The sequence below is a fragment of the Dioszegia hungarica genome (genome assembly GCF_025882075.1).
Source record: "Dioszegia hungarica strain PDD-24b-2 chromosome Unknown MKK02contig_8, whole genome shotgun sequence".
Lineage (NCBI taxonomy): Eukaryota > Fungi > Basidiomycota > Tremellomycetes > Tremellales > Bulleribasidiaceae > Dioszegia > Dioszegia hungarica.
Window position 1 is genome coordinate 2,820,550 of NW_026515770.1, and position 14,299 is coordinate 2,834,848.

The window sequence follows — 14,299 nt, forward strand, 5'->3', positions numbered from 1 at the left end:
AAGTGAGGTTTGGGCTCATCCGCAAGTCGACCGGCAGCCATCCACCGCTACTCCGTCAGCTTGAGTATGCCAGTCATATCTGAGCGAAAGACCTACTTCCACCACCTCGAAGATCTCCCATCGACATGAAACCCCCTCCTCCGCCCCTTCCACCACCGCCCCCTCCACTCCCACCACCCCCGCCGCCCCCTCCGCCAAGGGACCGCCCTGACCCCGAGTTCCCGTCGTTTCGCCCCCTAGTAACGCTTGAGCCGGTAGCTGAGGGGTTCGTCCAGGACGCGGGGTTCAGGATGGGCTACACATCAGCGTCCGCATGAGCTTTAGATTCCAAGAGATTCCGAAGTGGGGACAAGGGGAAGGGGAAGGGGAAGGCCGGACGTACGCTCAGTAAAGTCTCAAAGAAGAGATACGCGAGCGACCCGGCATCTGCCACGGTGTCCGAGATACGGACAGCCAAGGGGCGTTCCCCGAGGCTTCCAGATGAAGAGACGTAGGCTGGTTTGGTAGATGAGGACATGATGCAAGTAAGGAGGTAGATGTATGGATGAAAGGGAGCGGTACCGGCGGTGGAGTTGACTTGAGTTGGGTGGCGAATTTCAGTTGGACCTTGAACTGGTACACAAACAATCCAATTCACCTGCCCCTTCTCACCCTGCTCATCTGGCGCCCAGCTCGCCTGCAATAGCTGAGCATACCTCCCGCAGAGGACAAGAAGCACTGGGGCATATCCTGGACTGCATGCGCGGGTCATGGGGAAGCCCGTACGTCTCGCGTCAAGCTCGAAACTTGAGAAGCAAATCCAAGGGCCGAAGCGCTGATGAGGGGTACAGCTTTCGCGCAAATTGGTGGTTATAGGTGATGGAGCTTGTGGGAAGGTGGGTCCCTGCTTCTTTGTAGAAGGGATAGGGAAGGAGCTGATGGTGGTGTAGACTTCACTACTGACTGTCTTTACGAAAGGTGGGTCGTGCCCAGCCGGAATCTGCACGAACGCACAAGAGTTACAGCTGACGGTCGAGGCTACTTCCCTACTTCCTAGTGAGCTGCTCTGTTGTGGTCATTGTCACCTCGTGGATACATACTGATGAGATAGTGAGCCTACCGGTACGCCAGCATATCCAAGCTTGGGGAGACAAAGGGTCAAGCTGAGCTCGCAGTCTTCGAGAACTATGTCGAGCTACTCGAGGTGGATGATGAGCAAGTCGAGTTGAGTCTGTGGGATACAGCAGGTGAGCTTACTGTCCATCCTTGGTTACTTCAGAAGGCGGTTCGAATGGGCTGGGCGGACGGAGGTAGCTGCTGCGTGTACCGACGAGGGGAAAGGGCCGCAGCGAGCGTCCCCGAACCTGGCTCGTGCAGCGGGGGTCAGGCCGGGCGTTCCGGACAAGAGCAAGTGGGGGAGTCAAGGTGTCCAAGAGGCATAAGCCAGACGACATGGGACAGTCGTGCTGTGCACGAGCAAAGAAGCGTAATCTAGACCTAGCTGACATCTGCAGGCCAAGAAGAATTCGACCGCCTCCGGTCCCTCTCCTACGCCGACACGCACGTCGTCCTGCTCTGCTTCTCTATCGACTCGCCCACATCACTAGAGAACGCATCTACAAAGGTCAGCTTCGTGCATCGCGATGACTTTAGGCGAGCGTCATAGCTGATAGTCACAGTGGGTCGAGGAATTGGCTGAGAATTGCCCTGGCGTGAAGATCATCCTCATTGGTAAGCTCGCTAAGCTCCGTGAGATGGCATAGGATTGGAGTTCGAGCTGACTGATCAGCCTTGAAATGCGATCTGCGGGAAGATCCAGCGGTTCGAGAAAAGCTGGCTAGGCGATCGTTGCAGCCTGTGACGTATGAAGATGGGTTATCTGTAGCGAGGACAATACGGGCGGTACGGTATCTGGGTACGTCTCTTCTCCTCTCCCCTCCACCCCAATCCACCCCGGCTACATGCCCCTACTCGCACTTGGGGACTGGGCTGATCGACAGAATGCTCAGCAAAGCACAATAGGGGAGTTCAAGAGGCGATATACGAAGCCGCCCGGGTGGCTATGGGGAGCAGAGCAAAGGGGAGTGGGGGAGGCGGGGGCGGTGGAGTAGGGGCAATGGCGAGCAGACTGAAGGGTAGATCTTGCATCATTCTGTAATGGAATCAATCTCATCAATCAATTGTCATCAACATGTATTTGCGTATAATGTGCGATGCGAGCAAGCAGAGTTTCATCTGCCTGAATCCTCCGCCTGAAGCTGTCTCTGCGCAAACTGAGTTTGGTGTGCAGAGGGAGCGGCTGAGGTGAAATGGAGACGGAGAAAAGTCGAGCCTCAATCCCCAACACCCGCTCCAAATGTCAACGTTTCAACCCGGCCCATTGTCTCCGTCGAGCTAATCCGTTCTCTCATCTCATCTCACTCAGCTCCATGAGATACCAAGCAACCCCTCGCTCCTTGACTCGCCATCCCTAACCTCAATCTCCCGTAACTCCTGCGCCCAATGACCCGCAATGGCAACGTAACTTCCCCCCAATCCCACCTTCTCTCCGCGCCCGCCCGCCCGCCTTCGTCCTCAGATGACATATCCTATCGCCCCCGTATCTTCTGTCTTGTCCAGCCCAATGGATGTTGGCTTGCGGCGGATGAGTACTGAGTCATCGTAGTGAGTGCTTGAGGTCAGATTGAAGTACGCCGACCCTAAAGCTTGAACTTGACGTTGACTAATCCATCCGGTGTGCGCGACCTATAAAGACAGTTTGGCGAGTGACCCGCCAAGCCAAAGATAAGAAAGAGAAGAGAAAGACGTAGAAGGGAAGGGAAGAGCGTAAACTAGAGCCAGTCTAGCGGGACCGAGGCTCCCAAGGTCGTAAAAGTCGTTTAACAGTCTTTGAGGTTCCCTACCAAGTCAGTTTTGGGCCAGATATCGATTTGGGACGTAGAGGACTTACAGTAGGACCCAACGGAGTGGCCGTCCTTGCCCAATACCCAAGCATTCAGGAACTGTGTCAAATAGTCGAGGTTGTTCTGGTTGCGACAGTTGCCGGTCCACCTTGCGCGAGTCGCATCGTCGACTGTCATGCCCTTCCTCCAGCCATTATAGGCACCTATCGAGGCTAGAACGTTGCCCCCGTTCGCATCTAGCATCTGGCGGAAGAGCTGAGCGCCCCGGCGGACATTGTAGTGAAGGTCCCAGCAGCTGAAGGGTCAGTAGCGGCCCAAACACAAAGGAAGGGATACTTACTTGTTGCCAGCCTCGCAGTTTGGGGGAGCAATCTGCATCATACCCGCCTCCCCTCCACCACCAGTAACGCCCGGGTTGCAAGTTGACTCTTGTATAGCGAAGGAAGCAAGCATGATAGGTGGGACTGGTTATAAGCAAAAATCGACGGAAGCAAATTTTCAAGGCTTACTGTGGAATTCGCCTCCGTACTGCCTGAACAGATCAAAGTACTGCGCGCAAGGGGCAAAGACACCGTGGGCGTCGAGCTCCTTGGTGATGAGCTGATCGACGGTGACGTGAGGAGGGGTCCATCCGCCAGAGTTGAGACCGCAGTTGAGCCAGTCCTGAGACCCGTTCGGCTGATCACCGTTCGAGTTGCACCAACCGCACTTGCCGTCGTTGACCTGCAGAGTGCCCCAGTTCTGACCAACGCCGCCGCCGCCTCCACCACCGCCCTGCTGGGGTGGGGGCGCCGGTGGGCTGGGCTTTGGGGGAGCGGGAGGGGGAGCGGCCGGCGAGTGCCACGGAGCCGCGGCGGACGAGTGCTGCGCGATGTAGTTTTGGTTTTCGATGGTAGGGGACGCTGCAGCGGCCGATGAGGATGCGACGGCTGACGAGGCCGAAGGGGAGGGAGCGACGACCGCCTGGGCCGCTTTTTGCCTCGGACGACAAGTCTGACCGCGCTTGACAACGGTGCGCTTGATGACCCGGAGCGCATCAGCGTGACCCGCGTCAGCCCGAGCGAGTTTGGCGCCGTTGGGTGTCTCCTCGCGCATCTGGATAGAGTGGGCGAGACGACGGTGCCGAAGGTGGGGCGGGTTGTGGGCGGCCGAGGCGAGGGCGAGGAAAGGGAGGAGGGCGACGAGGAAGAACATGGTGGGCGAGTGAGTGTGGGTTGCAAAAGAGCGTGGGGGGTTGTTGGAGTCGATCAAGCGGTAAGGTGTGTGTTGGGAAGGTTGATGGAGAGAGTACGAAAGGGAGCCTGCCCTTTTTGCGGTGTGTATGAGGGTACGAGTGCGAGTGGTGGGAGATGGTTGCCAAGTAGGAGGGCAAAAGCGTTTGATGAAGGCTAAGGAAAGGGGGTCGTTGGAAGAAAGGGATATGTCAACTTGTGATGAAAGGGGTGAGTAGAGCTATGACCGTTTGGGTGATCTTGGTCGCAAGGGAGACGGGGTTGAAAAAGGGGGGTCCGAAGGGGTCAAAGCGGTGTGTGTCGTTGTCGGTTTCAGAAGGCGGATCGTTATTGTTGCTATCGTTTGTTGATCGTTGTTGTTGTCGTAGAGCACTGTTTCTGAAACGGGGAGGGGGACGCTAAGCACAACAAGGCGGAAGCTGAGTGTGCTGAGCGAGTTGTTGGGGTGCTTGGACAAGCCACATCTTGTTGGCTTTGCATCGGGCCGGTTGAGCTCCCTGACCATTGGCTCAGGTTGCCGTAAGATTTCCCCTGATCCATCGGCTGAAACACCAAGCTTGTTTGTGAAACACGGATAAACAAAGGCAGCTGATAGGTGACGTGGGATTGGCGGCGGTTGATACCGATCAACGGAGTTCCGAGTGAAGCCCACCAGGTTACGTCACGTCGGCTTCACCAGCGCAGTCGCGCTCATGACAGCTCATGCAAGCGCTCAAGAGGGTCCGTTCCTTCTCCTTCTTCCTTCACATTGCCCCCTAATACAGACGCGCAGAATGGCTGGACCACCTCAGCAGGCTGAAGGCTCCGGCTCGGCTCAAGCCAGTGGCTCGAGCACTGCTCGCAAAACCTTTGAGCTCAACAACGACGTTCAGGTAGCCGATCCATCCGACTCCCTCTTCGCCTATTCTCGTGATGAGGAGCGAGTCCTCGAGGATGCTGCACCATGGAAGAAAGAGTGAGCTGACAAGAACAGAGTAGCTGTCGAGCTTTAGCTGACTTTCAGTCCCCACTACTTCCACACCGTCAAGATCTCGGCTGTAGCGCTCATCAAGATGGTAAGCCCATCATCACCTCCAGAGCTGATGGCAGGTGACGCACGCGCGCTCGGGCGGAGCATACGAGATCATGGGCGTCATGTATGGCAAGGTCCGAGACGGGGTCTTCTGGATCATGGACGCCGCCGCCCTGCCCGTCCAAGGTACCGAGACCCGTGTCAACGCCGGAAACGAGGCGTTCGAGTACATGGTCAACTTCCAGACAGCCAATAACGAGGTGGGGAAGGATGAGATGTTGAGGGGATGGTATCACTCGCATCCGGGCTACGGGTGCTGGTTGTCGGGTATCGACGTCAATACCCAAATGACCAACCAAAGCTTCAACGACCCTTATCTTGCCGTCGTTGTGAGTGCTCCTTGTATGCTTGACGGACCGAGCTGATGATAGATTGACCCCAACCGTACTGTATCAGCGGGCAAGGTTGAGATCGGAGCGTTCCGGACGTTTCCCGAAGGTTACGAAGCACCCCAGACATCCCAATACCAGTCCATCCCGATGGACAAGATCGAGGATTTCGGTGTACACGCCAACTCGTACTATCCGCTCAAGGTCGAGATCTACAAGACGAGGCTGGACGAGCAGCTCCTCGACCTTCTCTGGAACAAGTACTGGGTTGCTACGCTCAGTCAGAGTCTGATCTCCTCCGTAAGTCTCCTCTTTGGCTTGGCTGACGACAGAACCGAGCATACGCCACCTCGCAGCTCGCAGACCTCGGCGCGAAGCTTCACTCTGCCCCGCTCGACGCGTCAGCCAAGCTCAAGAAGAAGGATGAGGGGGTCGAGGATGATGCGACACCGCTGAACCAGGCGACGCAGGATAGGTGAGCCTGCCGGGGAGATTGGAGCTGATGATAGTGTCCGCATCAACACCGAGCTTCAAAATGGAATGACGGCGCAAGTCATCAAGGAGAAGCTGTTCAATGGCAAGCTGGACGCCGAGGGCGCGAGGAAGGCGGTCCTGGGTGTGTTGTAGGTGGATCAGCGGGAACCTCGGGAAGAGAAAGGTCGAAGTCAGACAGGAAATCATGTATAGAAGCCATATAAAAGTCAGGCGATCGTACTCTCCTCGGACACCTCCTCTTCCATCTCAGACGCAGAAGCGTCCCATCATATGGATCCCCACACGGACCCCCTCTGGGCCGAGTCATTCGCGGCGATCGCCGCTCAAAGGTATGCCGCGCGCACGTCCACTCGCGTTCCTCCGGGTGACATCTCGCTTCCCTTTTGTCTCTATCGCTCTACCGCTACCGCTACACTATGGTAGGCATCAGAGGCCTAGAGCCTTACATGCGAGAGCGCAAGCTCTTGTCTCAGGCCCCGCTCGAGGCGTTGCGCGGGACAAGGCTCGGTATCGACGCTACCCACTACATCACGACCCTGCTCTCGGATCCAACTTCGCGGGAGCCGCTCGTCGCTTCCACCGGCGGTCTACCTCTCGCTCTCGGCCTGCGGATCGAGACGGACCTTCGGACGTTCGAAAAGTACAACATCAAGCCGGTCTTTATCCTGGCGGGTCTGCCGCTGGCGTCGCGACCTCCGCTGAAGGGGGTGGACCACCAGGACCGGGAGACGAATGTCAAGCAGGAGGCGTGGAGCTACTATGAGAATGGCGAGGTGGAGAAGGCGGTAATGACGCTGGCGTCTGTTCGGGGCGGGGCATGGACGGATCACCGGGATGTGCTCCGGCTGGTCCTCCGTCAGCTGCGACACCGGTACGTCGAGTACATTGTCGCGCCGTACCTCGAGTACGCGCAGCTCGCGTACCTCCTCCGTCATCCCCAGGGCTACATTCACGCCATCTACTCGTCCTCGGAATGCCTTCTCTTCCCCGTCGACAAGGTCATCACGTCCATCGACTTTGCTGGCTCGTTCAGCTTTGTCGACAAGTCCAAACTCCTCGCGGACCTGGCCATGACGGATGACCAATTCCTCGATACTGCCATCCTCGCTGGCTGCTCCCTCTCCCGTACCTTCCCTCCCCTGGCCGCAGACTTTTCACTCCGGGGCGCCATCGACCTCATCCGGCAGTACAAGTCGGGCATCGTCATTTCGCGCCAGGTAGCCAACTATGGCGAGGCCTTCCTCCGCGCTCGGCTGGCGGTCAAGTACTCGCTCGTCCTCACTACGGAAGGCAACGTCTGCCCCCTCCCTCTCGTCCTCTCCCTCGTCGAGGACATCCCTCCCAATATCGATGAGATCTTCTCCCCCCGCCTCCCCGATGAACTCTACTACCATCTCTGCCGGGCGTTCGTCTCACCCCAGGTCCTCGGATGGTTGACGAGCGGTCTCATCGTCGAGCCTCAGCCGCTCGCCGATAGTCCAGAGTACCACCGCTTCATCAAGGACGTCATCACGGAGGGTCATACCTCTCCCCGGTGCACCGCCCTCGCCCTCCTCGCGGAGAGTCTCCACCCACACTGGAAAATGCGCCGCGTATCGGCCCACTACTACTTTGATCCCCCCTACGCGTCCGCTAGCGGCGTCACCATCCCCTTCTCCGACATCCTCACGCATAACCTCGTCGAAAAGTGCAACTGGACCGTCCCCCTTAACGTCGTCGAGGGGGAATTGCGCAGACAAAAGTCGTCCACCATAGACATGAAGTTGTGTCTGGCGGCGTTGCACTCGCCGGTGCGGATCGAGTCGAGGCCGATAGAGAAGAAGGATGAGGTCGTGGCGAATATCGTGTGGAGATTCCTGGATGTCAGAGGGTAAGTCCTTTACCGATTTCTTCGAGTTTGGCTGACTCTCAGCTTCCTCAACCCAGATCGAACCCACAATGTCATGGGCAAGGCTATGCACGCCGGATGCCAAGCTGCCAAAGTCAACGATCGGTTCCAAGAATCCCTCTACCTCGTCCTGGAGCTCTTGCGCGCCGGCGTCGTCCACGGTTCTCGGTTCGGTAATGAGATTCTCTCTGGCGGGCCGTCGTACGGGGAAGAAGATGAGCAGCGGAGTGCTCTCCTTATCATGCGGTGCCTCAGTGTTTTGCCTCTGCAGTTCCGCGTAAGTCTGCCGTGCTGATCGCGCTGATGCCAGGCACAACAATGGGCCGGTCCCCTTTCGCGCGAACTCCTCACCTTCAACTCGTTCGTCCGCGCCATCTCTAAATCCATGCGTCAGCTCCTCGAGGCCATCGGCGTCCACATGGTCCTCTCCGGCGATGCCAGGCGGAATAGGGATGACTATCTCGACCTCACCACCAGCCTCCCCTTCCAAGGAGACGTCAACACTGGGTTCGGAATCCTCGCCAAGACATACCTCGACGCCGCGCTCTTCCATCTCGGCGAGCCCATCACGCCCGAGAACGCCCAGAGCGAGGCGGCTATCGCGGCCAAAAATGAGGCGCTGAGCTTCATCGAGTCGTCCTTCTCTAGCGTCAGGCAGCCGAGGCAGGAGATTGAGCGGGGATTCAGGTTCTGGGACACCGTGAGCTCTACGTTAAGATGACAAGGGAGTGGCTGATGAGTAGATCATGGTGGCGATCAGAACGCTGGTCAAGGAGCAGCCACCCGGATCGGCTGTACCTATCGTAGCTGCAAATGTGGCCGAGGAGTTTGAGCGCGCAGATAGCTGGTTGAGACCTATGCGGATGTAGGTGCTGCAGTAGCTGCAACGGCAGGATGCATCTCTAACATCTACAAGGAGCTAAACAGTCGACTCGGCTGATGGCCACCGCTCTGGCCGAATAAAGCTCTGACGCGGATGGCCCGTGATCGTCTCCCAGATCTCCATCGAGTTGTGCCGATCCTCCACCGGAGCAAAGTAGAACGCTAATGTCAAGCGGGCTATCAATAGTCTTAACTCCAGCAACTGTTCGTCAGACTTGACCTTTACTCTTACTCACAGCCAGATTCTTGCCAAAGCAACCGCGCTGACCCAGACCAAACGGAGCTGAGGGACCAGCATTCGCGTCGAACTGCCCGTCCCTCATCCATCTATCCGGGTCAAACTTCAAGCCTGTCCCTTTTGCCCAATACCCGACTTTGCGCGCCTCGCCTGAACGCAGGCCGTCAAGATTCGTAGTTTGGTCGGGTGGACCGGACCAGGCTGGCTTGCCTTCTTCCTCTGTCTGGAACGCTGATGGGATGACGACAGTCGTTCCCTTGGGAAGTACATGGCCTAGAACGACCGTATCCCTTTTGGCTGGCGTATCAGCTTTTTAGTCTAGGGAAGAACAAGACAGGCAAGGAGGAGGACATACCTTGCCGTGTGGTACCGCCCGCGGTACGAGACAAGCGCAAAGTCTCCTGGACGACCGCTTCGAGGTATGGGGCATTGAGGGGAGAGAGGCTCTCAGCTGTGACGGGCTGAGGAAGCCTTTCTTGAAGATGGTGGCGAAGCTTGTGCTGCACATCGGGATGATTTGTCATGAATTTGAACCACTGACATCAGCCCTTGATGATGAGTGAACGCACCCATGACATTGTGACAGCGGAAGTTTCCGTCCCAGCTACCAGATCTGAGGGGTTAGTCATGATCCTGCTCTCATATTCGGTGCGCTCACACAGGAAGATCTCATCCTTGAGCTCCGCATCAGTCATCGTGTCCCCCCTCATCTCCCTCGCGACCATCATATCCAGCGTATTGTCTGCCAACTCCACTGCTGCCTCGCCCAGAGAAGCAGCCCGATTTCGGGCTTCCGCAAGCTTGGTATCGATGTACCCGAATACAAGGCGGCGGTGGCGGTTGTAGGTGGGCGAGAGACGGGTTTGGAGCTTGGTCAGGCGCGGGAAGGTGGCTTGAACGGGTACAGACTGATGATCAGTCCTATGCGAGATGCCTGAGCCAGAGTTGAAGAGCTTACATCGAGAAGCGCGATCGTACTGACTGCGAGCGGCGGCATCTCGGTCGCAAAGATCGCCTCATCCAGCGTTCCGTTCTTTGGTGTGCTTGACCTCACCTCCCTCGCAAAGTCCCGTACGATCCCCCACGAATCTCCAAATGCCATCCCGCAAATCACATCCTGCCCGTCAGTGGCATCTAGCCGGCGGACTCACCATGGTGGCCGCAATCATATCCCCTTCGACCTGCCATGGCTTGCCCTCCGACTTGTCGATCTTCGCCTCAAAGAGATCCACCAGCTCATCCACCGCCTCATTCGCCCTCGGGACCGTCATCCCCAGATACTTGGTGCTCATCGCAGACCCGATCAGCCGGCGATGATGCTTCCACATCGTGTTGGTCCGTTGCGAGATCTGCGCGGTAGGTATCAAGAGATCGAAGATCTCTGTCGTCTGTGCCGCACGGTCAAAGTCCGCATGACGGGCAAAGACGGATTCGATCTCTTGATAGTCTGATAAAATCACAAAGGTCGTTCCGGGCCCCAACTTGACTTGAGCGATGGGTCCTAGGTCTTTGCCGACCCCGTCAAAGAAGATCCGGAAGCTGTGATTGGCCTTAACAGACTTGACGACTCGTGGGAGGTCGCCGAAGATGGGGATGGGATCGGGGTAAGAGGGTAGACCGGGGATACCGCCAGGTGTAATGAGCGCGAGGATGCATCGTCTGAACAGGTAGGTGAGGGCTGCTACCCCCAAGAGGATGAGAGAGAGCATGGTGGTCGGGCAAAGAGCTTGCGAGGAAATCAGTAGGAAAGAGAGATGAGCGTAATCGTATAACTGGCACCGCTGACAAGCCTCTCGCGATCGGACATTTCGAAACACGTAAGGGCCGCGTCAGGCACCGGATCGGCCGACCAAAATGGAGGTGCTGTGTGGTGGCGATTTGGCCCTATGTATCATAGCTTCATGGTCAAGGAGGACTGATACCGCGCTGAGACCGAGACCAGAGTGAAGAACACACTGACGCGTCGCCGCAGCGACGAGGTCTGCCATGCTAGCGGGCCTTGCGGAGCATTCTTGACCTGGCGCGACCCTCGAAGCGATGAAACCTTACTTTACGGCATCGTTATGCTTCGCGTCTAAATTCGCAGTTTCATCCAAAGCTCTGTTTACTCTTCCTGCTTCCATACCTCTCCATCCTCATCCTTTGTCCTTCCTTTGCCGGCTTCCCTGTCCTCCTATACACTCCTACATCGCCTCTTGTCCTTTCTTCCGATCGCCAGCATCACTCTATCGCTCTTATATCTGGATCTCCATCTTTCGCCGCCATCACGCAACATGAAAGCTGCTGTGCTCGCCCTTGCCGTGCTCCCTATCGTCCTGGGAGCGACGTACCCGCTCGCTGAGAGCTGGAGTGGCTCGAATTTCCTGTAAGCCTCGATCGAGCCGCTTGGATGGACCGAGCTCGATCCTGACATCACAGGAACGGATGGAATGGTGATCCGTCAGCGTATGACAATACGACCAAGTAAGATCCTCTGCCGTTTTCAAGAGCGGCACAGCTGACGATCATCAGTGGTGATGTTTTCTGGGGCAAGCCTTCGAATCAATCCCTGTACTACACCACCAGCAAGGGCACCACCATCCTGAAGGGCAAGTTAACTCGACGCGACTAGAATGCTTCCAGGTGCTGATCGATCGTAGTTGACAACACCTCGTTCGTCCCTTACAACGACAAGCGGTTCGCGCCCAAGCTGCTGTCGAAGAGCGCGTATGGGGTGGGAACGGTCTGGGTGATGGATGCCGTGCACATGCCTTACGGATGCTCGGTATGGCCGGCATTCTGGACGCGTGAGCTCCTCTTGCCTCGTGCCTTCAGACCAAGCTGACTTATTCAGAGGGACCGAACTGGCCAAATGGAGGCGAGATCGACATTGTCGAAGGCATCAATCAACAGCAGGGTGAGCTGGTCGGATAAGTCAAATGGCCTGAAAAGCTGACGATCAGGCAACCAGATCGCCGTCCATGCTGCATCCGGTTGCACTGCAACTCCTATCGGCCAAACGACCGGCTCTCTCACTCAGGCCAATTGCGCTGGAGGCGCAGGAGCCTCCGGCTGTCTCTTCAAGGACAACAATGCAAACTCGTTCGGGTCAGCCTTTGCTGCGGCTGGCGGAGGAGTGTATGTCGCCGAGCTCGCGTCGGATGGGATTCGAGTCTGGTTCATGAGCGTGAGTTCCCGTTCCGAATCCAGCTGAAAGTAGCGCTCCAACGTACCGAGTACACTGACTGCGTCTTCTTCGAGCATCGACACGAGCACGCTTGGGACACCGGTCGCTTCCTACTCGAGCTCGTCGTGTAACATCGCGCAGCTCTTCACACGTGAGTTAATGCGTTCACATCTTCATCACCGAAGCTGATATCTCAGCGCAAACCTTGACCTTGACCATTACGCTCTGTGGAGACTGGGCTGGGAACGCAATTCAGGAGACTTGCCCCGCCCTCGTCAGCCCTCAGACCTGGTACGTCTTTCCCTCGAGCTGATGCGGTCGCAATTGACCAGTAGCTACACCACCTATGTCATCAATGAGCCCGCTCAAAAGTACGACAATGCCTACTTTGAGATCAACTACGTCAACATCTACTCGTCCACCAAGTCCAACGTTACCGGGTCGAGCGCCAGCTCCGCAGCATCTGGTACTGGCGCGTCAAGGACGCAGACTGTAGGGACTCAGCAGTCAGGTTCTGCGGCGGCGCAGAGCTCCAGGGCGGCTGGCAAGAAGCGGTGGGAGGGAATGGGAGTGGGTTGGGTGGTCGGCGTGGCGGTAGCGGGTGTGGCTGGCGGGGTGGCTGCTCTTTTCTGAGCAGCATAGGTAACGAATCTGCAGTACTATCATGGACAATGTATATAGATGGTGTCCTCTGGTGTTGTGCTGCCGCTTTAGCTGTATTTGGCATTGGTTCCCCCGAAAGCACCACCAAGCGGGTTTGTTTGGTTCCTCGCGACTTTTGAAATTTTGGTGTTACATCTCCTCCTTCAAACATGGACGATTCGAAACTCCCTCAGCTCAAGCGCGCAGTCCGTCACCTCGTTCAGGCCGCAGCGGAGCCCGATGGTGCCATGGACAAGGGCGAGTTTACGTTCCAGTCTGCGCGGGCAGAAGTGACGCGTATTCTGGGGCTGGACGAGGGGGCGCTGGATGGCCGGTGGAAGAAGGTCGTGAAGGAAGAGGTCAACTTGGCTCTGGTATGCCTGTCTCACGGAAGGGCTAGCTGCTCGCTGATATAGTAGGAAGCACTGGATGATGACACTGATGGAGCTTTCTCGTCTACGGTACAAGACGTGCCAAAAGCAGCAAAAGCAAGCCCTAAGATATCAACCTCGAAGACAAAGAAATCCACCCAGCCGGTCAAAACTGAGCGAGAACCAGCTCCGAAAGCAAAGGTGAAGCGGCGTCAGCCTACTCCGGAGGTGGCGGCTGTATCAGAAGGGGAGCCGAGCAAGTCGGAGTCAGATGAAGAATCGGACATGTCGAGCGTATATGACGCGCCGGTCAAGGAGAAGAAGAAACGGAAATCGACCGATGGGACGGCTGGGAAGGCAGCCAAGGGAAAGAAGGTGCGCCATCTCAGGATCTAGGAGCTATGGGATCATGCTGACAAGCAGCCACGGACTAGGAAAGATCCAAATGAGGGCGTAAGTCGTTCATGGCTGAGGTGGGCGTTCAGACTGACAGGCCAGCTATCACCGGAAGAAAGGAAGATAGCGGATCTCAAGCGGATCGTACATGGGTGTGGAACTGTAAAGAAATGGTGTGTCGACATGTCCCATGTCATGAGCAGAGCTGATGACCAGGGCCAAGGAATTCGAGGGGATGACAACAGTAAGCCATAACCTGGTGGCGTGAGGCTGATTCTAGGCAAAGTCGCAGATATCGCATCTGAAGCGGATACTGTCGGATCTCGGAATGGAGGGGACGCCAACTCTGGCCAAGGCAAAGACCATCAAGAGGGATAAGGAAGAAGCGGCCGAGCTGAGTGGGTGACCCCGATGAGCTCGGTCGGGTAAAAGCTGATCTCAAAGAGGATATACAGGCGTACGAAGCTGAGCGAGGAAGATCCGCTCCTGGTCGCCCGAGCAGGACTGCTGCTCGTGCAACCAAAGCGCAGGCGGCAGCTGAGGGATCTGATGATGACGGAGAAGAGAGAGAGCCGGTAAGCTCGTCAGCTGTTGACTCGGGGGCACAGACTGATCACGCAGGGCGCGACGGATGCTGTGTTGGCGTTCCTAGGATCGCCGAGCGATGATAGCGATTGAGGGCAGGGAGCAGATTTTACGACTTCAT

At 56.9% G+C, this 14,299-nt stretch overlaps 8 protein-coding genes across 8 annotated transcripts; 5 read left to right on the plus strand and 3 right to left on the minus strand.

Annotated features, from left to right (window-relative positions):
- Positions 1 to 15: 15 nt before the first annotated feature.
- On the minus strand, positions 16 to 517 carry MKK02DRAFT_44794 (uncharacterized protein; the record flags this gene model as incomplete). The annotated part of the gene is made up of 3 exons (XM_053093087.1): positions 16 to 47; positions 97 to 295; positions 383 to 517. 3 exons carry the CDS (start codon positions 515 to 517, stop codon positions 16 to 18), a joined length of 366 nt encoding a protein of 121 aa, XP_052945870.1.
- Positions 518 to 749: 232 nt separating this feature from the next.
- On the plus strand, positions 750 to 2,137 carry MKK02DRAFT_44795 (small GTPase superfamily; the record flags this gene model as incomplete). The annotated part of the gene is made up of 9 exons (XM_053093088.1): positions 750 to 761; positions 930 to 957; positions 1,017 to 1,035; positions 1,091 to 1,101; positions 1,155 to 1,226; positions 1,494 to 1,603; positions 1,659 to 1,710; positions 1,769 to 1,894; positions 1,980 to 2,137. 9 exons carry the CDS (start codon positions 750 to 752, stop codon positions 2,135 to 2,137), a joined length of 588 nt encoding a protein of 195 aa, XP_052945871.1.
- A 721-nt stretch (positions 2,138 to 2,858) lies between these two features.
- Positions 2,859 to 4,076, minus strand: MKK02DRAFT_37004 (uncharacterized protein; the record flags this gene model as incomplete). Its single annotated transcript, XM_053089539.1, has 4 exons — positions 2,859 to 2,878; positions 2,930 to 3,177; positions 3,223 to 3,346; positions 3,392 to 4,076. The coding sequence occupies 4 exons, from the start codon at positions 4,074 to 4,076 to the stop codon at positions 2,859 to 2,861; spliced, it is 1,077 nt and encodes a 358-aa protein (XP_052945872.1).
- An 811-nt stretch (positions 4,077 to 4,887) lies between these two features.
- MKK02DRAFT_24964 (JAB1/Mov34/MPN/PAD-1 ubiquitin protease-domain-containing protein) lies at positions 4,888 to 6,142 on the plus strand (the record flags this gene model as incomplete). Its single annotated transcript, XM_053086959.1, has 6 exons — positions 4,888 to 5,069; positions 5,118 to 5,169; positions 5,204 to 5,515; positions 5,558 to 5,815; positions 5,848 to 5,990; positions 6,025 to 6,142. The coding sequence occupies 6 exons, from the start codon at positions 4,888 to 4,890 to the stop codon at positions 6,140 to 6,142; spliced, it is 1,065 nt and encodes a 354-aa protein (XP_052945873.1).
- Positions 6,143 to 6,426: 284 nt separating this feature from the next.
- Positions 6,427 to 8,767, plus strand: MKK02DRAFT_44798 (temperature dependent protein affecting M2 dsRNA replication-domain-containing protein; the record flags this gene model as incomplete). The annotated part of the gene is made up of 4 exons (XM_053093089.1): positions 6,427 to 7,880; positions 7,923 to 8,175; positions 8,209 to 8,598; positions 8,642 to 8,767. 4 exons carry the CDS (start codon positions 6,427 to 6,429, stop codon positions 8,765 to 8,767), a joined length of 2,223 nt encoding a protein of 740 aa, XP_052945874.1.
- A 50-nt stretch (positions 8,768 to 8,817) lies between these two features.
- Positions 8,818 to 10,727, minus strand: MKK02DRAFT_44799 (cytochrome P450; the record flags this gene model as incomplete). Its single annotated transcript, XM_053093090.1, has 7 exons — positions 8,818 to 8,982; positions 9,017 to 9,315; positions 9,374 to 9,554; positions 9,588 to 9,631; positions 9,677 to 9,926; positions 9,977 to 10,135; positions 10,170 to 10,727. 7 exons carry the CDS (start codon positions 10,725 to 10,727, stop codon positions 8,818 to 8,820), a joined length of 1,656 nt encoding a protein of 551 aa, XP_052945875.1.
- A 564-nt stretch (positions 10,728 to 11,291) lies between these two features.
- Positions 11,292 to 12,817, plus strand: MKK02DRAFT_37007 (concanavalin A-like lectin/glucanase domain-containing protein; the record flags this gene model as incomplete). Its single annotated transcript, XM_053089540.1, has 8 exons — positions 11,292 to 11,367; positions 11,487 to 11,606; positions 11,658 to 11,804; positions 11,852 to 11,914; positions 11,961 to 12,184; positions 12,218 to 12,335; positions 12,382 to 12,475; positions 12,520 to 12,817. 8 exons carry the CDS (start codon positions 11,292 to 11,294, stop codon positions 12,815 to 12,817), a joined length of 1,140 nt encoding a protein of 379 aa, XP_052945876.1.
- Positions 12,818 to 12,996: 179 nt separating this feature from the next.
- MKK02DRAFT_44801 (uncharacterized protein) lies at positions 12,997 to 14,271 on the plus strand (the record flags this gene model as incomplete). Its single annotated transcript, XM_053093091.1, has 8 exons — positions 12,997 to 13,200; positions 13,246 to 13,572; positions 13,621 to 13,650; positions 13,696 to 13,766; positions 13,810 to 13,837; positions 13,874 to 13,991; positions 14,038 to 14,168; positions 14,215 to 14,271. 8 exons carry the CDS (start codon positions 12,997 to 12,999, stop codon positions 14,269 to 14,271), a joined length of 966 nt encoding a protein of 321 aa, XP_052945877.1.
- Between the last annotated feature and the right edge of the window lie 28 nt (positions 14,272 to 14,299).